General features: G+C 36.7%; 1 protein-coding gene across 1 annotated transcript; it reads left to right on the top strand.

Annotated features, from left to right (window-relative positions):
• Positions 1–1893: 1893 nt before the first annotated feature.
• On the top strand, positions 1894–23732 carry mst1ra (macrophage stimulating 1 receptor a). The gene is made up of 21 exons (XM_058403403.1): positions 1894–2283; positions 6408–7680; positions 10917–11087; positions 11177–11302; positions 11750–11920; positions 13271–13431; positions 13522–13657; positions 13965–14101; positions 14186–14362; positions 15637–15730; positions 15806–16015; positions 16156–16302; positions 16901–17054; positions 17408–17485; positions 17754–17960; positions 18107–18187; positions 18519–18700; positions 19975–20084; positions 21974–22139; positions 22267–22403; positions 22768–23732. Exons 2-21 carry the CDS (start codon positions 6487–6489, stop codon positions 23012–23014), a joined length of 4086 nt encoding a protein of 1361 aa, XP_058259386.1. The 5' UTR covers positions 1894–2283; positions 6408–6486; the 3' UTR covers positions 23015–23732.
• Positions 23733–24656: the final 924 nt, after the last annotated feature.

The following is a 24656-nucleotide window of genomic DNA, read 5'->3' as shown; positions in this document are numbered from 1 at the left end:
CTATTTAATAAATCTCTATATATGAATTCACCCTTTTTAAGATCCTGCTGTCTTTCTATAACTAAAAGGCCTGTGAGAATCTGTACAGCTTTCTTTTCACTTGTCAATTATTTCACTGTTTAACTGCCATCACAGTGAAGATTCAATGCCAGTGCATGTCCCTGCCATACAAAATTCCCTGAAGCAATCTGGCTTTTGAAAAGCTGCTTCTAACTTGTGCAGTCATTTTTCCTCTGATATGTTTATTCACTTATTTTGCTTTGTTTATACTATGAAACTACATCGAGACCAAAACTTGCCTAAAACTTCAGGCAAAGCTTTAAATGACATGCTTTACCGAAAGCTTTATATAACATGTTTATACATATGTCCTTGTTTCCGTATTTGCTTTTCTTGATTCTGTGAGTGTATACTTACACTATATCCATTCGTGGTATTTGTTTTATTTGACCACAGTACTGTTTCATTTTCTACAAACTGAAACTACTGTAAGATCCCAGTGTTTGTGTTTGTATACTTACACATTTTTTAATGACATTTAACACTGCAACAGCAGTGGATGTATTTGGTTATTTGGTAGAGAGACTGCTCGAATATTTTAAACAAAGAAGGTAAGATCAGGATCAATTTCAGCCTTAAGTAGTTTATCAAAAGTTAAATAGGTTTCTGTGATTTTGGTCATTTGCTAATAAACAAAAAAAGTGGTAGTGATTTGGTGATTCTCCTTACTTCTGGGATCCACACAAATTAGATTGAATGTATATTGCATTTGCAGCCTTTCAAAGCCTTATGAGGTCTGGTACTGCATGGTTTACTACAGTTACTATCTTTGAACCATGTGTTTTAGGTGTTTGCACTCTGGCTTGCTCTGGCCTCCAAGAACTAATAGTGAAAACCAGCAGGTGGAGTTTTCCATATCCTGTATACAGTTGTATGACAGAAAAAAACGGCTGTAAAGTGTTATGCTGTAAGGCACGTTTGGCTGATGTGTTTCAAGCCCACTTGTCTTCTTAAGTGAAAATTCCCAATGAAAAACAATGAGCACAATAGTTACTTATTATTTATTACATATTTATATCTACCCTTGACAAATCAGTATGTAAATCATGTATAAATATAAATACATATATACACTATCATGGTGGCACATAAGCTAGCATTAGGAGGAGGAGGCAACCTGGAGGCATAGCACCAAGGTTCTTTCTTCACTATTGAGCTTGGTTTACTGTTCTCTGGGTTCTCCATTTTCCTTCCAACTCCCAGAAACATGGCATTAAATGTCCTCTAAGTGTAAATGATCAAAAAAACATGCTCTCTCTTTCTCTCTCTCTCTCTCTCTCTCTCTCTCTCAGAAGGAGAAAATGTCAGCATCTTTTGAACTGACAGAACATTAAAGATAAAAGACCAGACTATGTTTTTCACGTCAGTCCCCCCCCCTCACTGTAGTCATCAACAAGGCATTTCTACCTATATAACTGCTGCTGGCTGGATGTTTTCACACCATTCTGTGTAAACTCTGTAGACTGTTGTGTGTGAAAATCCCTGGAGATTTGCAAAAAAACTCAAACTGGCCCATCTGGCACCACACCAGCAACCATGACACAATGTTTTTTTCTCCCTTTACTCAAATATTTGATGTCTGACCAGTACCTGCATAATTTTATACACCACATTGGCTGAATGAAAAACTGCATATATAAGCAGGTGTTTCTACTGAAGTTGCTAGTGAAGTGTGTGTGTGTGTGTTTGTGTGTGTGTTTGTGTGTGTGTTTACGACATTGGCCACCTTATAGTATACAGTACATGCAGCTCTCTTTCTTCCTCTTTTCCTCCTTCCCAAACCACATTCCATTCATGCTTGTAGGAAGAACTTTATTGCACTGAAAGCTACAGCCTTAGGACATCCTGGAGCTAGTAAATCGCAGGTTTACAGAATAAACGAATGTGGGACATGTTTAAGTCACTTAGTATCGCTCATAGTGGGGAATAGTGAGTGGAGGTGAAGATTACGCAATCTCGGCATTACTTCCTTATGAAGCTTAGTAAAGGCGTGGGCCAGTCAATGAGTGTTTTCGAAAAACGCGGACGAGTGAAGAAGCCTTTACAGCACACGTACAGCCTCTTTGCGGAGTTTGCGGACATTTATCGGGCAACTAATCTGACTGATATTACTTCTTTATGTGGAATATTATTGAAACCGCTACGCGAAAGCCAGCGGATGTTGTCCTTACAAACTGACTGAGGGTTTTTTTTGTCTCACGAGCTGTCATAGGTGCTCTACAGGTAAGTCAGACTTTGATTTCAAACTACAAATATTTATTTTATTTATACTCTTATTCATCACGTAACTCGTGTTTAACCATAATAACACAACTGACACAAATCAGATCAGGGAGAACTCGACTGTTTGTTTTATTTAGATTAGGGTTATAGTGTACATTAGTGATGTGTCGAATGAGTCGGCTCTTTAAAGTGGCTCTTTCAGCTGAACGTTAAGAGTCGAGTCACATACATGAGCCCCATCCCCCCCCCCCCTTCTTATTTATATTGTAGATGTAGGCCATGGCGTTTTCCTGGGAGTGTAGTATCATTAAAATGCTTTCACAGAAACAATCTGTGTGATATACAATGTTTGAGCTATTTATTATTGTGACTCATTTATTACTGTAACTCATTCATCTTTAGTAAGTGCTTCACCCCGGTCAGGGTCGCGGTGTCGTTTGGTTATAAGATTCACTAAACTTACGATTCAAATCAGCGTATAAGCTTCGTCAATGTTTATTTTAAGACATATTTTTCCTACGTCACAATTTCTTCGAAAAAACTCGCTCGGGAGCACTCCGCAAACTTTGACCACTTCTGGACAAAATGGCATCGGGGTTTGGGAGTCGGTTCTTATTGGTGAAATGAACCGAATAATTTGAGTCACGGAGAATTCCAATCACCAGGCTACGTAAGCTTCAGGTAGGCCAAATTCCCACAGAGAGGCTAGTAACCGGTTTAGGCCGGTTAGTGAAACTCTTGTTAAATTGTAGTCGCTATGAAATACAATCATCTTGGAGCAATATGTTTTATATATTTTAGAACGATTTATTCATTAATATTTTGTCATTTCAAATATCATAAAAAATAACACTAATATTCATTAAAAACGAAATGTTTTCATTTTCTATTGACCTTGTAACCAAACAAACGTCCTACAAATAAACAGTCCTTCAGGAAGACAAACTCATACATGCATCGAACTAGTTTAATATGTACAATTTTTCAAATCTTGGCAACCATATATGTGATACAGAAGCAGTAAACAGAAAAGAAGACAGGTAGACAGGTTGAAAAAACGTCACCAAAAACTTGGTGGAAAAAAAACAACCAGATTATGTCAGAAAAAAATCAACACAATGAAATAATGGTATTGAGAAACATGGTGTTTGAGAAAGAAGCTAACATCTCAACTCAGCTCAACTCAACAGACCTGCTGGTTTCACATTGAATGTGTGCATTATATATTAGATTACACTGTTAAGTTTCCACTAAGCAGACTATTGGCAGACTCTATTGGCTTTACAGTAGACTGTTTCTTGATGGTGGTAATCTGGTCACATTTAATGCGGAAAAGACATCGGCTGAAAGGCAGTGAGAAAAAAAAACAATACATACTTTAAGACATTGACCTCAAAATTCCTACTATATCTATTTAGTAGATAGTCTGTTTACTTACTATGTTTATTCAGCTGACTCTAATATTAATAATATACCTTGACATTGTTATATATAGCCAGATAAGACAAAGTCAAATAAATGCTTAACTGGAGCATCTGTCTACAAGAGACAAATGAACTAAATCATTATAATTAAATGTACACAGAAAATGAACTCCAGCATGTCAGATTTTGATCATGTGATTGGATACTCTAACAAGCCTATGTGAACATGTCAAGCATTATTATCTAATGCCTTTAATTAGATGTGTCTCTAGTAGAAGCAATACAAGATTGGCAAGATTAGCAACAAACTAACCTAACGAGCTACTTCTAATAATAACGATAATGATAGTGTATTTAGTTCAGACAAGGTTAGTGAACTTAAAAATAAACATTACAAGCAAAGCTACATTAGAGTTGTTTCTGTCTGGCATATTGTGTTTTGACCAGGTCAAACTCCACATGTGCATGACTGTCTAAATACATACAGGCATTGTAGCATCGAAGGTTGTAAGGTGTTTTTTCTTTAGGAAATGTTTGCCTGATTGATGTACACTGTATGATTCACCATTTAAACTTATTTTAATTTCATGGTTTGTTTAATAAATGTTATTCATATTCAGCTGCAGGTCTTGCTTTAATGATCAATTAATACGAATTAAGAATTTGATTTAACAGTTGTTGACAACTGGCATTAATGATGAATGTAATTTTACTGTAATAGAACCACTCTTTGAAAAACAACAAATACATCAAATTTAATGTTTAATGTAGAAAATATGACATTCTTATTTATCAGATACACCGATCAGCCATAACATTATGAAGTGAAAAACACTGATTGTTTCCTCATCTGTTAGTTGGTGGGAAATATTAGGCAGCAAGTGAACATTCTGTCCTAAAAGTTGTTAGAAGCAGGAAAAATGGGCAAGCGTAAGGATTTGAGCAAGTTTGACAAGGGCCAAATCGTAGACAACTGGATCAGAGCATCTCCAAAATGTATTTATCAAAAGTGGTCCAAGGAAGGAACAGTGGTGAACTTGCAGTAGGGTCATGGGTGGCCAAGGCTCACTGATGCACGTGGCGAGGCTGGCCCTTGTGATACAAATTAACAGATGAGCTACTTTTGCTCAAATTGCTGAAGCAGTGAATGCTGGTTCTGATAGAAAGGTGTCAGAATACACAGTGCATCACAGTTTGTAGCGTATGTTGCTGCATAGTCGGCAGACCAGTCAGGGTGCCCATGCTGACCCATGTGCACTGCTGAAAGCACCAACAATGGGCATGTGAGCATCAGAACTGGACCACAGAGCAATGGAAGAAGGTGGCCTGGTTTGATGAACAGAACAATGAGTTTGAGGTGTTGAACAAATTACCCAGACCTCAATCCAATCAAGCATCTGTGGGATGTGCTGAACAAATAAGCCCAATCCATGGGACCCATCTTGCAACTCAGAGGACTTAAAGGTAACATCTTGGTGCCAGATACCACAGCACACCTTCAGAGATCTAGTGGAGTCCATGCTTCAATACAGCAGGACTGTTTTGGCAGCAAAAGGGGGACCAACACAATGTTAGGCAGGTGGTCATAATGTTATAACTGATCGGTGTAATTGTATAATAGATCATTCTAAAACAGGTAGATGAAATTCACTTACAACATTTTGTCCAGCAAAATGTTAAATGTGAAATTAATAAAAATAAAAGGCATACTCACAAATTGCATTTTGTTAAGACATTGGTTTACATTATTATAAGAATTTATATATATTATTATTATATATTATATAATATATATTATATATTATTTATATATACATAACTAGTAACAGAAATACGTGGTGGCATTGTTCATGCCAAAGCTGTGTTCACATATACAGCACTTTTATCACCAGTCACTGTACTTTAAAGTCACTGTAGGTATTTCTGCTACTGGTTGCCGTAGTATAACTGTTTATCAGTGGGTGGTGCAACTTTTCTTTTATGTATGTAAAATTCACCAGTGTATATACACTCTGTACAGTCTTTACTTCCATTGAAGTCGCACCAAGTCACCAAGTCACTCCATATTTGCATAAAGTTTAACGTTTCTTAACTTTGCCTCATAGCTGGACATGTCCACATCTTGTGGCCAATGGTCACTGTCACTCATGTCGCTGGATATCACTAGCTCTCATTGAAAATCAATCTTCAGCCACTTTGTTACTTCGAGTCTTTATACATAGTGTAACAGCATTAGGTAGTTATTATTTATTTATTTATTTATTTATTTATTTATTTATTTTTAATGTCAGTCAAATTTTTAATGACTTAAAAAGCACAAATGCTTAGCCCAAATTGATCACACATATCACATATATCAAAATATCAAAAATATAAATTTTTAGGTCACAGGACACTTTGTATGTGACCATTTGTATGTGAAAATAAGAAAAAACATGCATTTAATATTTAAAGTAAATAGGGAGATTGAGCCAAAAAGTAAAGAAATGTGCGCTTTAGAGTAGCACATTAAAATATGCATTGTGTCTTTGTAACGTAGAAACGTGATAATAGTGTTTGTTCAGTGGCATTTCTGACTTTCTTAATTTCAGAAATTGTGGTGACCTGCGATTGCAAGTCTTATAAAATAATGAAACAAAAACATGTACTACGTGACTTGTATTTCCTTCCACTGACTTTGTCCTACTGTTTTATTCATAGAACCTATGATGATCAAGAGGATTTGAGGAACAGTGACTGTTGTTTTCCTTAGGCTGCACAAAGGAGAGCAGACACAGAGATGCTATTCAGGGCTTGGGCATTCTTAGCATGCGTCTGGCTCCAGATTCATGTGACCTCGAATGCTGAAACCTGTCCTGTAGACCAACAGAAAGTTGTTGATTTTACTGTGCCATATTCCTCACGTCATTTCCAAACCACGAAGCCCATCCAGAACATTGCAGTGTACCAAGATTTGTCGGAGATATATATAGCCTCAGAGAACGTCATCGAGGCCCTGAACAACAATCTTGAGAAGATATGGGAGTTACGCACTGGGCCTGTTGGCAATCCAGATTGTCAAACATGTCACTGTGGCATCGAGGCTGATCCAAATGCGTCAACGGACACAGACAATCAAGTTCTGCTTTTGGACCCTAATCCATTTTTGCCGTTCCTGTACATATGTGGGAGTAATCAGTACGGGATCTGTACTTTTGTTGAACTTGAAAAAGACGTAAAACCATCTGAAGTCAAATGTCTTTTCAATCAAGAAAGTAACTCACCCACAAATTGTCGGGATTGCATTGCTAGTCCTCTAGGCACAAAAGTCAGCATTGTAGAAGAAGGTCAGACCTCTTACTTCTATGTGGCTGCCACTATAAACAGCACAATTGCAAAAGATTATGGCAGACGTTCTATTTCAATGCGCCGTCTGCTTGCCACAGAAGATGGATTTGATGCAGACATCAAAGGCCTGACAGTACTTCCTATGTTCCAGGATCCCTACCCTATTGAATATATTTATACATTCTCCACACAGCAGTATACATACTTTCTGTCTGTCCAGAGAGCGAACCCTTTAGACAAAACGTCTGATCTTCAAACTCATCTAGGTCGGCTGCCAAACCAGGATAGCGAGGCCTGGATGTATAGAGAGGTCATCTTAGAGTGCCACTTCAGGCCCAAGCGGAAAAGGAGGAGCTCTGAGAACGTTGTGTACAATGTAGCCCAAGCAGCTCATTTCAGCATAGCAGAGAAGGACCTGGCAAATGAACTAGGCCTGGATGAGAAACAGAACAGCGTTTTGTACATAGTATTTACTATTACCGATAAAGACAGAAATCCTACTGGAAAGTCTGCCCTTTGCGCATTTCCTATAGTGACTATAAACCTAGCCATCAAAAAAGGTATGGATACGTGCTGCAGCAATAACACCGGACGACTCTCCCGGGGCTTGTATCACTTCCAGCCGAGCGCTAGCTGTCCTGGTGAGGTAAATGGATCTCTTGACCACTTATTCATTAGACAATGTATATGTTTTTTTTAACAGACTTTGCAGCTGCCATATAGGTTGCCACATTCTGATATTCTACTTGACTTTATAGTCATTTGCTCAGACCTGGAAAAAAGAAGAGTAATATTGCCACTTGGATATGTGAGAAGATAAAATTATGGCCAGTTCCAGGAAATTACTCATTTTATTATTTGTTAAAGTGATGTGCGCCTGTGCATCATTGTGTCATAAAATACCAAACCTTCCCACAATTCAAGATTTTATATTAAATGTATCCAGTCAGATTTTTTAGATCATTGCTTACAGACCCAGACACAAGGTTGCTTTATGAATGTACTAATATTTGAATGTGGTGTCAAGCGCAAGGCATCACACCTGCTGATAACAATATATGGCTCCTGGGATTCCATACAACATGCTAATCTTGAGGTCACAAAAATCCAACAAACATACAGGAAAAATATATGTTAAAATATATATATAAAATATATAACTGCATCTGGAAATTGATGAAATAATTCATTTGAATTTGTTCATTTTTTGTTTCAAAATTGAAAGTATGTATTCAGAGACTGTCTTAGAAAACAGAAGTGCTTAAGTAGAGGTCTATTAGGCTAACATGCCGTTTTAGGATTTTTACCTCTTAAGCATAGGGCTGCAACAATTAGACAGCTGATCAACATGGATTTTTATAGGATGCATGGATGTTTACATAAGCAGCACTAAAACATGTTACAACATGCTGTAATGTTAGAACATAGAAAGCTTTATATCTGGATAGATTGTATTGAAGAGGTTTGGAGTGCTATAACATAACCCTTAGGAAAGTGGCTTGAAAAATCTGATACAGTTTGGTCAAAGTAGTTTGGTAGTTTGGTCAATGTGCTGGTTTTTTTTTGCTTGGTAAGATTAATGGTAAGGGAATGGAGGCTCAGGGATTTAGTACCATATAGATGAAAAGATAAAATAATGATAAACACAATTTGTTGAAATCTTTTCATTTTAAGTATCAGTGGACAGATTTTCATTTTGTTAGATTCTATCTGTGATTTGTGTGTTTTTGGAATAATGTTAATAATCTGAATAATAATAAGCTCAAACATACTAGATTATGAAAATAATAATTTGTTACAGTCATACTTAAGATTATAGAAATCAGATTTGTAGCTGGGTTTTTGTTTTACTAGACCCATGCTGTTGATTAAGTTACATTTTTAAAGATTTATTCTTGTAATGATTATACAGTTGTATTAGCTATGTAACTTTTTTAAGATTCAAGATTCAAGAAGCTTTATTGTCATTTCAACCACATATAGCTGACGCAGTACATAGTGAAATGAAACAACGTTTCTCCAGGACCTGGTGCTACATAAACATACAACAACAAAGAGTTCAACACAAAACAACACCACAGAGCTAGGACAGAAGTTTGTCTTAGCCACGTAAAGTGCACATTGTGCAGCTAGGTGCAAACAGAGCATAGACAAGACAGTGCAAAAGACAATAACTACAAGAAAGACGTGCCGAAAAAGAAAGAAAAGAACATGTGTAATGGAATGTAAGTGAAATAAAATAAGATAAAATGAAATGATGTAAAAAAATATTGTGCAAAAGTACAACAGCAGCGGTTGAGAGCAAATAGAAATAAACATAAATATAACTATAGCAGCGGATGACAGGTAGAGGTAGTGCAATAAGTAATGAACAATATAAATTATGTGTGTGCGTGTGTGATTCTACTAAATAAAAATCTGTGCTGCAATGTGATATGGAAATCAGTACCTATACTTAAATGATACCTATATCAATACCTATAGTGCATATTTAACACATTATTCATGTCCAGCTGCTGATGTTTGACAAGTAAGCAGAACAATGTGTTTTCTGCCTAATAAGCAATTCTAGTGATATTGTGTACTTCCTGTGAATGCTACTGCAAGCACATTGGGTCAGGACACTGGACTGCTATTCTAGCCCTGACTCTTACACAACATAAATGATAGCACTAACTTTAACTAAGAAGCAAATATAAAAATAACAAAAGGAAAATAAATGAGAAGTAAAATTATAGATACAAAACCACATTCACAGCAAGGTATGTAAAACAACATCTGGATACACATCAGCCATAACATTACAGCCACTGACCAGTGAAGTGAATAACACTGATTATTGATATTTTGTTAAAGTGGCAACTGTCATGGGGTGGACACTGTTCTGCTGGGAAACCTTGAGTCCTGGCATTCATGTAGTTCTTACTTTGACAAATACCACATACCTAAACATTGTTGCAGACCAATTTATGGTTACAGTATTCCCTAATAACAGCAGCCTCTTTCTGCAGTGTAATGCATCTTGCCACAGTGCAAAAATGGTTCAGGAACATGACAAAGGTGTTCACTTAGCCTCCAAATTCCCCAGATCTCAATCCAATTCAGTGCCAGATATCACAGTGCACCTTCAGAGGTCTTGTGGAGTTCTTTCTTGAGTTCATTCTTTGATAGGTTAGAGCTGTTTTGGTGGCACAGGGGGGAACTAGACTATATTAGGCAGGTGGTTTTAATGTTATGGCTGATCGTTGTATAGTGCACAGCCATAAATGATTTTAATGTAATACAACAACCTCTAAAATAAATGATATAGTCATGCGTTATATCCATTCTGTCCTAACCTTATTAGGTTCAGGAGTTGAAAAGTAGCCATCTGGCATCTGCAAACTTCCTGTTACAAAGTTGCTTCATCCTGTTTTAGTGGCTACTATCCAGTTGGCTTAAATGCAAAATTTATAAATGCTTTTAATCCCAGGACTTTTGCTTGCTTTTCCTCCATTTCTGTAAATCTTTTCAAAACATTAGAAACTGTTATTGTTCAGTTGGGACATATTGTAGTGAGCAAAAATGCATTGAGTTGTAAGTAATTTTGTAAGCCAATCTTATCTTTTCTTTTATTTGTCGTTTTCTCTCTCAGTAAAAATTAAGGCCTTTTATTAGTTCAATTGTATCATTTGTGGAGGAACTGTTGTCATTTTGGGAAGCTGTGCAAGTATTTAGTGCTGTATAATCATCATCAGTTCTCATACTTTAGGGAATAGGCAAGGCTATTGGCTGCAAGTATTTCTTCAGCAAAATAATATTTAATATGTTTTAAAGTAAAACTGTTAGGTTTGTGGGGGTGATGCCATTTTTTTTAATTGTGTGTTCCATGTTTCCCTGTAGGGAGAGAACAGACAGGTGTGTGAAGCTATGCCCACCATGGTAGCTGCTCCTCACTGTAGAGAAAACTTCTTCAGTGTCCAGATAACAGACATGTTCACCTCCATTTTGGTTACCACTATTGGTAGTGACACTATAGCTCACATGGGCACTGAACGTGGAAGACTGCTACAGGTGACCACACAATCTGAAGTGAATAGTCTATTGATTTAAGGTTTTATACCTTTGTGAATTGATACTAAGTGTACTCATTTTTGACACAGATCATTCTGTCAAAGTCAAGCCCTGTAGTGTTTGCCAACTACTCTCTTGTGGATGAGGAAGAGAGAGTGTCCCGCATTGCCGCAGTGCAGTCTGAGGATTCTTTGCTCTTTGTGGTTGGAAACAAGGTTCAAAGATTCTCTCTTTCTCTCTCTCCTCTTTCTCTCTCTCTCTCTCTCTCTCTCTCTCTCTGTCTGTCTCATAATACTCATAATACTAAGGTCATGCTGTGTTTTGCTCTCTTTGTCTGTCTCTTCCTCTCTCTTTTGCATACTTATTGTTGTGGACTCTGACTGATTAAACAGGATTTGAAAGTAATTTGTAAGTAATTTGACTAACTTGCAAGCAAGCATCAGAGAAAAGTGACTAAGCTTTAAATATGTACAATATCTAGGTGACTAACATTTCTGTAAAAGTCAAGTTGCCATATTTGTTTCGCTTTATTTGTAAACCTCTTTTTAGTTTCTGCTGTCATTTCTCCCCTATTCTCCAACTCTTTCGTCCAACCACAACTATTATGTAGTTGTCATGTATGAAGATGTATGTAAGTGTTTGTCTCTATTGTGTGTCTTTAGATTGTGGCCGTGTCTCCTAAAGGACCAGGCTGCAAACATCTGCTGACTTGTTCAAAGTGTGTGCAGGCCCCTCGCTTTATGGGCTGTGGATGGTGTGATGGGGTCTGCTCAAAAATGACTGAATGCCAGGGCAAGTGGCGTAATAACTCTTGCCCTCCAATTATCACCAAGGTGATTCACAATTCTCAAATGACTTGAAACAGCTCTGTGTGAATGTGTTGCTATATATTGTGAATGTTAGGAGGAAATGGTTTCTAACCTTATTGAACAGATGTTTAAATTGTAATGTTGCAGTGGAAACTAATGACTCAAATTCAGCGTCTGTTTAGATTTGGAAAAACATGCAAGAGGCCTGTCAAAACAACCAGGTTGTTGATTTAGTCATGTTAATGTAATGCACTCATTGCTCTTCCATGAGCAGGTCATACACCCACAAAGAAATAAAACACTTTAACTTAGACAAACTGCGATAGACTGGCATCCTGTCCAGGGTGTACCTTGCCTGGTGTGCTGAGTTTCCTGGGATAGGCTTCATGTTCCCTGTGACCCGGGAGGATAAGCGGTGTAGAGACTGCATTGATGGATGGAAAATAAATAAATCCATACATAAAGTATCCATGCTGTTAATACATGGTCCATAGTGGGATAGGTAGTGATTCTTAGAATTAAATCCACTTCTACTGGTATATTTAACAATGGTAAATGCAAACAAATTTTAAGTTTAAACTCAAAGAAAGATTGTCTTTAATCAGGAAGTAAGTTGAAAAGTTCTGTTCCTGTAACTTCTATTATTATATCATCACACAAATAGATAAAAACCAGACACTTAAAATGCATTAGAGGAATGCCAGACAATTCAGACCAGTGGAAACGAAGCACTGTTTACAGAGTACAAAACAGTCTCTATCTGCTTTAGGGGTGCCAAAAAAAATTGTGTATTATTGTTTCACTGGCTAAGACGGTTGTGTGAATTACAGGAATGAAACTCTCTTGGAATCATAGCCTCTGTGAAGTGTGGAATCATACGTCTATTGGTTGGAAGGGAATCTTTCCTTGGGTAGTAGTCATGCTCTTATTGCGGGAAGGAAAATTTGTTCTCATTGAGGGGAGGGGAATCATGCCGTCATTGGGGGAAAGGAATTATTTTTTCACAGGATTTTACTTGGTAGAGGATCATGCTCTTATTGAGTGGGAGGGAACCATGTTGTCATTGCATTGCAAAGAAGCATGCTCTTGTTAGGTGGGAGTGAATCATGCTCTCATATATCCATGTCTATTTGGTTCAGCTGAAAAGTACCAGAGCTCAAAAATTCAACAAAGTTTCTGTTATAAAGCAAGGACAATTATAAAGTTAAAGCTACTGATTCAGAAATGGTCAATGATTATCTTTGTGATTCCAAATCTTGGTGTTGGTTTTATTTTGTTTTCTTTTAATTGGGAATTGTGCTGTTGTGGCTACAACTTAAATTATCCCGAAATCTGTTATTCTTTCTTTAACCGTTTCCTACCATGTCTGTTTAGTTTTTCCCAATCAGTGCACCACCTGATGGTGAAACAGAGATTACAATATGTGGCTGGGATTTACAGTCTCCCATGAAACCAGCTATCACTCCATCTACTCACCAAATCAGCGTGGGACAGACAAACTGCAACATAATACCAGCAAAGAGTACAAGCACCCAGTGAGTGGAACACACACACACACACACACACACAAACATGTACATACATGCACACCGAGCAATAAATCCATGAGCAAATTTTTCTTTCAGGTTGGTATGCAGGCTTCTTCCACAAGTCTCAGACGTGATGCAAGATGTAGAAATTAACCTGAATGTGAATGAGCAGAGAGTGGAGCATGGTTACTTTATTTCTGGACAGGATCGCATACAAGGCTTCAGCTTTGTGGTAAGATGTTGCAAGGCAGGGATGTCCAGTATTATCCAGAAAGCACCGGTGTGGCTAGAAACCAAGTAGCAGCCACACCTGATCTATTGAAAGTCAAGATAAACTGATTAAACATGTGGAATCAGGTGTGGCTCCTGTTGGATTGAAATGAAAACATGCACCAACACCAGCTCTTTCTGAATAAGATTGGCTTTTAACACATATCAAATGTAATAGAAAGTAAATCAAATCTAGTTGAATTTTTATTCACTTTGCTACATATGATTTATTTGTATGTAAGTCTGCCTTTTTTTAATCTCACATTAAGACACCAGTTGTCACAGATATCAGTCCCAACTTTGGGCCCAAGATTGGGGGAACCAGGATTACACTATCAGGAAAACACCTGGATGCTGGACAAACAAGAACAGTCCAGATGGGGGATAAGATCTGCAATGTTGAAAGGTTTTTAGCAATACAGTATGTTTGTGGTTATATAATATACCCTACTCTTGCTCTTCTACCTTAAACTGAACCATCTTTTTACAGCACTTCTAGCAATGGGACCTGGTCCTCTGTAGTCTTTATGTCTGAGGGAGTGGAGGATCTGATAGAGGTGAATGTGACACTTCTAATTGACAAATCAGTTATATTTTCAACCAAGCAATTCAGCTACAGGGAGAATCCTAAAGTTACAGAGCTGAAACCTAACTGCAGCTTCAGCAGGTGAGGCCCAGAATAGCACTGTGTATACATATATGTTTGATATGTATGTGTATTGTATAATGTATAATGTACGAGCTAATCATTCCCTATTCATTTGCTGTTTATTGCTGATCTGGCCTTAATTTTTTAGAGACACATACTGCCTTTTATAGATTATATTTGCAAGATTTGTATATGTAAATTTTATTTATTGTGTGAAATGCCTGGTAAAGGCTTAGGGGCTGATTTACTTTTGAAATCACCCAATCATCATTGAAAAAATCCACTTAAATTTTTACAGATTTTAGCTTGACTTTGTTCTAAGCATGACTTTCCAATTTTGTGCAAGCCCTGAGATAAATCTCTTTCAGCAAAAAAAAAGTTTTATAAATTTCTACATGTTTTTCATAATGATTCATTTACAGAGTCTCCTGAATGCCTTAACACAACTTTTATGACTATATGGCAAAAATCATAAGATTAATCTGAAAAAGCAAGTTTGATGTAATAATTTACAAAATGTAAAGTTACATCATTTATGTTATGTACATAATCTCAAAACCTAAGGGGAAGCCACTGAATAGAATTTTGTCTCTAAGCCTCAATGTTGTCGAGTTATGCTTGGACCGAAGTACTTTCTACAAATGAAAAACAGATGAACAAATAATGATAAGATGGGGTGGAGACAAGACAAAAATAGCAACCAAAACCAACTTAACCACTTAGGTGCTTGTTGCCATGGGATCCACATAGGTTCATTTGGCATGCAACTGTACTTACTGTACAAACCAATTTTCAATCAAATTCAGTTACATTGTAAATTATAACGCCAAAGGTATGTGGACACCTGACCATCGCACCCATACTGTGCTTACCGAACATCACCTTTTAGGTTTTTTTCCCATTTGTTGCCATTATAATAAGCTCCACTCTTCCAGGAAGGTTTTCCACAAGATTTTTGAGCATGGTTTTATGGATTTGTTCATTTAGCCTCAAAAGCATTACTGAGGTCAGGCGCTGATATTGGGCGTGATGTCTAGGGTTGCAGTCAGCGTTCCTGATCATCACAAAGGTGTTCAGTATGGATGAGGTCAGGGCATTGGACAGTTCATTCTAAGCTTCAGTCCTCACATTCTGCATGCTGGAGCAAATTTGAGCCCTTTTGTTCTAGCAAAGGGAAATTGTAATGCTAGAATTTTGGGGAAAAACAGCATATAGTTGTCTACAAACCTTTGGCTATATAGTGTGTGAGTTTTAGCTCGTTAAATATGATTTTTGGCTGTCTTGTTATGCAGAGGTTCCAAAATCATCATACTGGGGGAAAATCTGGACACTGCATCCCAGACTACAATTTATTACAAAGGAAAGAACTCGAATCCCACCCAAAGTGTAAGTGTTTTAGTCTGTTTTACATAATGTTTTGTGTTTGGTGCCTCCAATATTAATTCACCTGAAATCCCTCAGGTGTGTGTGGGTCCTGTGAGCCCATCGAAGATGGAGTGTATGAGTCCGGCATGTGAGGATTCAGAAGGTGTCCTCTCAGTGGACATGGATGGAGCTAAAAATCTTATTTCACTGCCTTTTTACTGCTATCCCAGTGGCAAGCCAATCCCCTTTGAACATGATGACAACATGCTTCTACTTGAACCTGGGAAGGACAGAGTCTCACTACATGTGTGTCTGCATTTGCTTCTAATTTCTAGATATGAATGTTTATTATTGATCATATTGATCAGCCATAGTGTGAAAGTAAATATGTGCATTATTTCTTAAGAGTGCTTCTGACTAAATATGATTGTGGTTATTGACCTCAGCACGAGAGACTGAGCTTGGTGAGCCATTGCATGGACATCATTATGACAGTAAATGGTGTGGACTGCAACGCTCAAGTTCGAGAAAATGAAATCTCCTGCCGAATCCCTAAACATGTTCTGATCCCAAAAGAGGGGGCACCAGTCATGGTGAGAGAAACAGCTGCTATTTAACTTCTGCTGTGCTTAGCTTTAATCCTCTCTACATTGCTTAGCAACAGATGTTCCAGCAAGTTAGGCCATTTCTATTAATTTTACAGTAGTGCAGTTGTAAGTGTTTACAATACAAAATTTCAATAGCTAGTAGTATTCATGTTAGTAATACAAACAGTATGTATGGGAATAAATATGCATCTTCCTATAATAGGTATATGTGCAAGTTATAGCTGATCACATGAAAAGGTCTAAACAGAACATTCCTGGATTGATATTTCATCCATTTGAATAATTTTTAACCTTTAGGTATTATTATTATTAAAAGGTAATATAAATACAGTTTTTTTTCCGTGTTCATTAGAGAAACTGAATCAAGCACATGAAGTATCATGCTGGAAAGATATGTTTAATCATTGTTCCACTTTTAGGACTTTAAAGTCAAATAACTTGTTAGTACCTAAAATTTGACCCATTAGTTCACTGTTTTCAGATTATAATGATTAGTGTAATTCATGTTTTTTTTTTCATTCATTTGTTTTTAACCTAAAGCAAAACACATTATTTCACAATAAAATGGTTCTGATCATTACAGGTGTCAGTGAATGGGGAGATTTACGATATTGGCCGGGTGGCATATTCCAGCAGCAACCTCCCTCTTGGCATTGTGTTGGGTATACTTGCAGCACTGGCAGTAGGGGCTGCTTTAGCTTTTGCACTAATGACCCAGTTGCACAAGAGGAAGAAAGGTGAGGCTATATATTTGGTAACTACAAATGATTTTAGTTTAATTATATGTGCATCTGCAGCATATATATATTATATATATATATATATTATATAACTATGTGATTTATATGACTGTATGATGTCAAATAATCAAAATGTTACTATGAATTTACTATGTAGTTATTTATATAAAAAATATTTACAGTGAAATGTGTAACTAGGTTTAAATCAACGAAAAATAGGAATGAGGTTACAGGCTACTTATGACCCAGGATAGGCATTTAAGATTTAATGTTGAAATTATGAATTTTTTATGTAATAATTCAATTGTAATAAACAAAGACTTCTTTGTAAAAAAAAAAAAATCTTGTAGCTAGGGAAGCAGAGCTTCGGTTGTCGATGTATTCCATGCGAAATGGGGAAGTGTCACCAGTGGGAGACTACAGACGAGGTAAAGTAGACATTTTTATGATGGTCATTTAGGTCTTAGTTACACCTTACTAGATTTCAGATTGAAGAGTGAATTCAAAATTGAATTGAACATGATTGTGACACAGTGTTAAAAAGTATTAAAAAAGGTGACAAAAGTGTCAGAAACCAATGTAAGAACAATACATTGCATTTTATAAGTAAGCACATGCATTATCACAAACATCTGTATATGATGATTAGAGTCATAAATTATATATTATAAGCTAGCAGTTTTTTCTGTCATGTAGATTTGTCCATTGGTACCTCACGTGGATCAGGCATAGCATTCTCCGGGTTGGTGTATGCCAGTGGTGTAGACCCTGCCGCTCATCCTCTGGTCTCGCCTCAGTCCATCTCTCTGTCGGCTCTGCGGCCCGAGCTGCTTGAGGAGGTAAAGGATGTGCTGATCCCTCCTGAGCAGCTCACTATCCGGCAGGACGACATCATTGGCAAAGGTACACATCTACATACCTGTATGGAATATATTATGACCCTTCTCTCCAATTTATCTAGTTATATTGATTCATCATTCTTTCTTCTTATCTGAAACCTTATCTTTGTTTGAAATCTTGTCCCATTTCCTTATTTCTTTGATCTGCAGGTCATTTTGGAACAGTCTATCATGGCTTCCTTAAAGACAGCAACAACCATGAAATACACTGTGCAGTGAAGTCATTAAACAGTGAGTGAATTCAGACCTTATGTCATTAGATACTTTACAGACACTATTACTGTGTTACTGTCTTAGTTTTACATTAGGTTTCAAAATTGTTTGTTGTGCTATTCTGTACTACAATACAGTATAATGCATGTCAGATTATTCAATATTACAAAATTAAAAACAAAACAAAACAATGAATTACCAATGTAACAATAATATTGCACAATTTAATCTAATAAACCTATTATTCATTATTAAATATCAACCAAGGAAAAGTTCCTTTTACTTTTTAATAGCTGATTGTTTTAGTGAAAACGTATGGGCTGTAACAGATTTTGCTCTGTACTGGCAGGGATTACAGATGTGGAGGAAGTGGAGCTCTTCTTGAAAGAGGGGATTCTGATGAAAGCCTTTCACCACCCTCATGTGCTCTCACTGCTGGGAATCTTGCTACCTGCTGATGGTCTTCCATTTGTTGTCCTGCCATACATGAAACACGGAGATCTCCGGCACTTTATCCGCTCTAAACACAGGGTAGGTATGGCTAGCTTTTTATTTTATTTTATTTTTTTGTTGTTGTTTTTTTTTTAACAGTAAGGATGTAAATTAAGAGCAGCCACACATTGCCGATACATGACTTATGTGAATGAGTGTGTGCGGCTGTGCCCTGTGATGGGGTGGCAGCCTGTTCAGGATGTTCCCCACTTTAGACTCCAGGTTTCTTTGTGTAGGATAAGCCATACATGAATAGATGGATGAACAATAGGCTCAACTGAACTCTTAGACAACAACAAAGGAACTGGTGAAAAAAAACTAGAGGCATCAGGCACCATCATATGTACATCCACCATTAATAGAATCCTATATTGCCAGAGCTTGAAAGGCTGCTATGAAAGTAAGAAGCCCCTGTTCTAGGGCTAGCATTAAAAGACAGACTGAAGTTTGCAGATGATTATTAGCTTATTGGAGGAATGTTTTCTGGTCAGACTAGTTTGGCAGAATTGATCAGCAGTATATATGGAGGAAAAAACTGAGGCTTTTAGTCTTAAAAAACAAAACAAAACAAAAAACACCATCCCAGGTATAAAGCATCATCAGGTTGTGGGGGTGTTTTATTGGAAAAGGGATATGGCACAATGAGGAAAGAGGTTTCTCTATAATTACTGAAGCAACACCGCAAAAAAACCCAGGCCTATCTTAAGCATACCTCCAAAGTTCTAACAAAATGGTTTAAGACAAGTGGGAGTACTTGAGTGGTCTTTATAAAGCCCAGATTTTAATAGCATAAAACATGTGTGGACTGTATGGAAAAAACAAGGCTGAGCAAGGAAGTTAACATGCCTGACTGAGTTAAAAATCATCAAGCAATGTACTGTGAGAAGCTTGTGGAAGGCTTGATTCAAGTTCAGGCAATTAAAAGGCAATGCCACCAAACACTAACAAAGTGTATATAAATATTTGACCTACTGAAAATGTTAGGGTTAATAAAATATTTTGAAATGATCTCTAGTATAAATAAAGTAGATGTCTTTACTATATCAACCTCTGGGCTCAACTGTAAATAGAAATGCATGCAAAAGAGAAAGAAATGTATGTTCAGGAAAGTCTGTATTTAATATAGTTTCCAGGTTACCACATATATACAATATGCACAGTTGTATTGCTATAAAACCAAAGAGGTGACCTGGGTTAAATGGACACTCACCACTATGTAGTGAAGAGAACATGGGGGTTTAAATGTACATTTTATCATATGTTGATTGATACTGCAAATATATCCACGTTATTTTCATATGCTTTGTTTTTAGAATCCAACAGTGAAGGACCTGATTGGTTTTGGGCTTCAGGTTGCTAAGGGAATGGAATATTTAGCACAGAAGAAGTTTGTGCACAGAGACCTGGCAGCACGCAACTGCATGTGAGTGGCTATTTTTTTTTCTCAATGTGGTAACGAGATGGATTGTTTCTTGACGAGTAACCGGTACAAATGAGATGCTGTTCAGGCTTAAGAAAAAACAAACAAACTTGTGAATCAAGCCCAAAGTTAAAATAATATTGATATGTATAGTTTCTATAGAATCTAGAACTTCGTCTTTAAACATGAGCACTTGCTCATAAGGCAGAAAAAATTAAGGGATAGAAAATGTGGACCTTTTTTGTGCTTTTTCAAATGTGATACAATGCAGCATAAAATGGGAAACAATTTAAAATGCACACAGCATCACAGCATGCAGTGCAGCTCTGAGTGTGACAAGCAGTGCATTCATGTTTTTAGTTATGTCAAGAGGTTTCATTCAATTCATATGCTTGTCTGTCCATGTGCTTTTGTTTTGAGTCTCTGCTCCGGTCATGTCATCCTTGGTGTGTTTCCTGATTCTACTCACGTGTTCTCGGTTTAGTCAGTGATTAGCTTGTTTATGTCTAGCCTGTTGGCATGTCTAGTTGCCTTATTAAGTTATGCACTTTTTTCTTCTCTCAAAATGCTGCTTCCTGGTATTGATCCTTGTCCCAGTATCCTTGGTTTTTGATATCAGTTTATCCTTGTATGTTTTAACCTGACCACTACTATGGACTTTGATAACAGATAAGTCACAAAATGGTACTGTTGCTTAATTTTCTATTTTGATTTGTCATATTCATTAAAAATATAACATTGTTTGGTTATTAAAAATTCAGTCCATAAAATAATGTCTGACAAAGATACTGTCTCTTCAGATGTGTCCTCCATTCTTAAAAAAACCTTTTCCTGTGTTTTAAAATGATGAAAGTACAAAATTATTGGTAGTGCCCTATTTGTGCATTTAATTTTGGCCTCAAATGGCATTTCACAGATTTATAAATGTATTTACACTGGCCAAAAAATGTATTATTATTTAATTTAAAACATTTTCAGTGTGACATATTGTGGTTACATCAAGTTATCAGACAATAGCAGTAGACTAGAAGGTTAGAATCGATACCCCTCTGTATCGACTCCACCTTGCATGCATAACTAAACACACTGGATTTCCAGCTGAGGTCTAAATATTGATGTGTTTAATTTCAGTATTTACTTCTCACCATGGTCTACAATGGTGGTGACTTTATATTTTTATCTTTCGTGTTTTTTCTTTAAAAAGAAAATTAGCCCTGTTTGGATTGGGTTAGTTTATCAGGGGGACATCTGTAATAATTCTTTTATTGTACTTTTCTTCAGTGATACAACACTTGTGTATGGACAGCAATAAAACTTTGCATCATGTGGTCATATGAGCCACACTTTTGAGCCACATAATATTCGGTGTTAATTTATCAGCATTTAACATTAGATATTTCAGGAACTGAAAAGGATACAACTTGTCATTATTTATAGTAAACAAAAAGCTGATAATATTGTGCATATGTAAATATATTGTAATGCTTTAGCCTTTAAACTTTTAAATGCTTTCCCAGCTTGTCTGTGTGGTCCAGGTTTTATGACCAAGATGAAGTAGCCTATATGATTGAGTGCCTCATGTAAAGCATTCCACAGTTGGGGATTGTTTAGGGAATGGTTACTGATAAGCATGCTAAATGACTTCCTGCAGCCAAAAAATCTCTTTTTTTTTCCAGTGATCCAACATCTGCATAGAAAGTCAGAGATGTGTATTTGGAGAAATACTTATCAAATTTTCAGACAATTGAGTAATTCAGTGTGTAATTTTCTCAGAGAAGGAAAAGAAAAATATGTGGCTAAGCTGGACCTAGAATTACCCCATGTAATGTGATTGATGCTAAACAGATTAAACAAAGCTGTATATTTAAAGTCTCTCAAAATTGTTGTTCTAGGCTGGATGAGACGTTTACAGTCAAGGTGGCTGACTTTGGCATGGCACGGGACATCTTGGATAAAGAGTATTACAGTATTCAGGACCACAAAAGAGCCAAACTACCTATCAAATGGATGGCCATTGAGAGTTTACAGACTCAAAAATTTACCACCAAATCTGACGTGGTAAGTCAATGTAATAGTTTTGTAAGTCACTGTGAGCAATACATTAGTGCTAACTCTATAGTTAGATCATTTTATTATTCTTAAACAAGATTCATTTTTCATAAATTGTCTCTGGTGTGTTCTCTAGTGGTCATTCGGTGTGTTAATGTGGGAGATGCTGACCAGAGGAGCAAGTCCGTATCCTGATGTTGACCCGTATGATATGACACCGTATCTATTACAAGGACGGCGACTGCCACAGCCTCAATACTGCCTTGACTCCCTGTAAGAGAAAATTCCAATCTGCTGTTAATATTTTTCATAAGAATTTAACTCTCAAATGCTGTTCTTATGAGCTATCTTGATATCTTCACATGTCCAAATGTTTGAGTGGATGGCCATTTATCCTAATTTATAAAATTGCTTTCTTCAGTTATTGTTACATTAATAACTAAAACTTTTATTTAGCTATCAGAAGACTTTTGTTTAGATCAGGGCAGGATATGAAAGATATTAAACTACTTCAATTTTCAGAACGTCAGCACTCGTTGCTATATATCTCTGCATAACATTCTTTCAATATGTTTATGTAAAGTGCATTTTACTGGCTCTATGTTAAGTGTTATTACTGTTTCTTGGATCCTTGCAGCTGGTGTATCCTTTTGCAGTGCTGGAACCCCGAGCCTGAATTCAGGCCAACCTTCTCCATTCTGGTGAAGAAGTTGCAGGAGATTCACTCTATGCTGGAAGGAGAACACTATGTGAACCTGCAGTTGACTTATGTGAACCTGGACCAAGGACGTCCTTACCCCTCCATAGCTTGGGCCTCTCCATCACTTCCTGAGAGCCACAGCACTGAAACACTGGATCGGTTGGAGACCAGCGGAGAAACCTAACCTTCAGCCAACATCACTGAGGGGTTCATTTAAAGACACTTGAGGAATGTATGAAACACAGTGTCATTTGGACAGAGTTTGCGGCACTAAAGAATCCAGCAGTGTGTCAGTCTGCAGTATGGAGTTACTGTTGTGCCAAAAGTATTAAATAAATCCAGATTGATCATTCATGCTGGGTGCAGCGGTCCCTTGAGTGGGCATGGCTAAGATTAAGAGGACAAATCACTCCAAAAACTGACCATTAGATATTTATTGTGTCTTGCTTATAGATAATCGTATCTGTGAAAATGTGCCAAAATATAAAAACATGATTCAAGAAAAAAAAAAAAGCACAAAAAAGAAAATTAGAGAATCAATAGTTGAGGGCTCTAATAATTTTCTTTTCTTTTGTAAGTTAAATAAATTCTTATTAGTAGAATTTTGCAAGATTTTCATGGTAATGATTTTGACCGTATTTAATTTGCTGTCATGCTGTCATGTTTTATTTTTGTAACAAAGATTAACTCCGCCCTACAGTTTACAGTAACATCGTATGCCTGAGTCACCAGACTGACACTGAAACTGCAATATGGTACCACATTTATTCTCAGGTTAGCGCTACTCAGTCTGGACTAGATGTTTACTGTGTTCGGAAGACGTATATAATCTTGTGCTGCACTGACCAGGTAGTTCATTTGTTTTATATTGTATATTATATATAAAGTTATTGTTAGCATTGTTTTCTGACTGTGTTTGTACAAATACCTAACATTAACATCTTCATGCATTTCATTATCACACATGCGACTAAATCATAAAAAGAGATTTTATGTTTATTGAATGTAAAAGCACAGTGCAATTACAGCATACTGAAATAGCCAGTGATTACATGAACCTGATTTTTATTCACAATACAATATTATGAGACTACTGTTCTGTCCTGTTTTGGCAATGACACCATCTATGTCACTGTCTTTTACCTTCACTTTTCTCCTGGGCCAGTTCTAAGTATCTGATGATCAAATCTGTTACGTATTGTTCGAAATAATACAGTGAAAATATGAGCAAATTAAAATAAGCTTTTCAAAATTTTGTATGCTTATTTGAGGTTATTCCTAAACTTGGATTCCTTGAAAGAGCTATAGTCAAGACCAGAAGTTTACATAGACCTAGGCTAAAGGTATGCAGTTTCCATTTTTCAAAACTGCAAGCATTTCATGTTACCATATGTTACTCTTAATTAGAAAAATTATTCAGGATATCTACTATGCCCAAATCAGAGGTCATTTTAAAACAATTGATTAAAGACATTCATTTCAGATTTAATTCACTATATCAGAAGGTCAAGTGTTAACATACACTAATTTGACAGTCTGAGAGATTCCAGAAATTGATGGAATTAAAATTAGAGGCTATGAATTGGTCATTTTCATGATTAGGAGTTAATTAGCTTTGCACCTATGACTGAAAAGCCCTACCTTTAGAGACCTTGTGGGAAAATCCAAGCTAGGACCTCAGCAAAAAATGTGGTCCTTCACTAGTCTGTATCCTTCTTAGGAGCAATTTCCCAATAACTGAAGGTACCAAGAGCATCAATATAAACGACTGTATGAAAATATAAAAAGCTTGGCATGATACAGACATTGCATTATTCTGGAAGGTG

The sequence above is a fragment of the Hemibagrus wyckioides genome, linkage group LG11 (genome assembly GCF_019097595.1).
Source record: "Hemibagrus wyckioides isolate EC202008001 linkage group LG11, SWU_Hwy_1.0, whole genome shotgun sequence".
NCBI classification, from domain to species: domain Eukaryota; kingdom Metazoa; phylum Chordata; class Actinopteri; order Siluriformes; family Bagridae; genus Hemibagrus; species Hemibagrus wyckioides.
The sequence above is the reverse complement of the archived record's forward strand: the minus strand, read 5'-3'. Positions and strand labels throughout refer to the sequence as shown.

Coding starts and splice junctions, on each gene's coding strand:
- mst1ra (XM_058403403.1), top strand. CDS start 6,487: ATGCTATTCAGGGCTTGGGCATTCTTAGCATGCGTCTGGCTCCAGATT. Junction 13,658..13,964: donor TACAAGGCTTCAGCTTTGTG/GTAAGATGTTGC, acceptor TCTCACATTAAG/ACACCAGTTGTCACAGATAT. Junction 16,016..16,155: donor AGGACAGAGTCTCACTACAT/GTGTGTCTGCAT, acceptor TATTGACCTCAG/CACGAGAGACTGAGCTTGGT.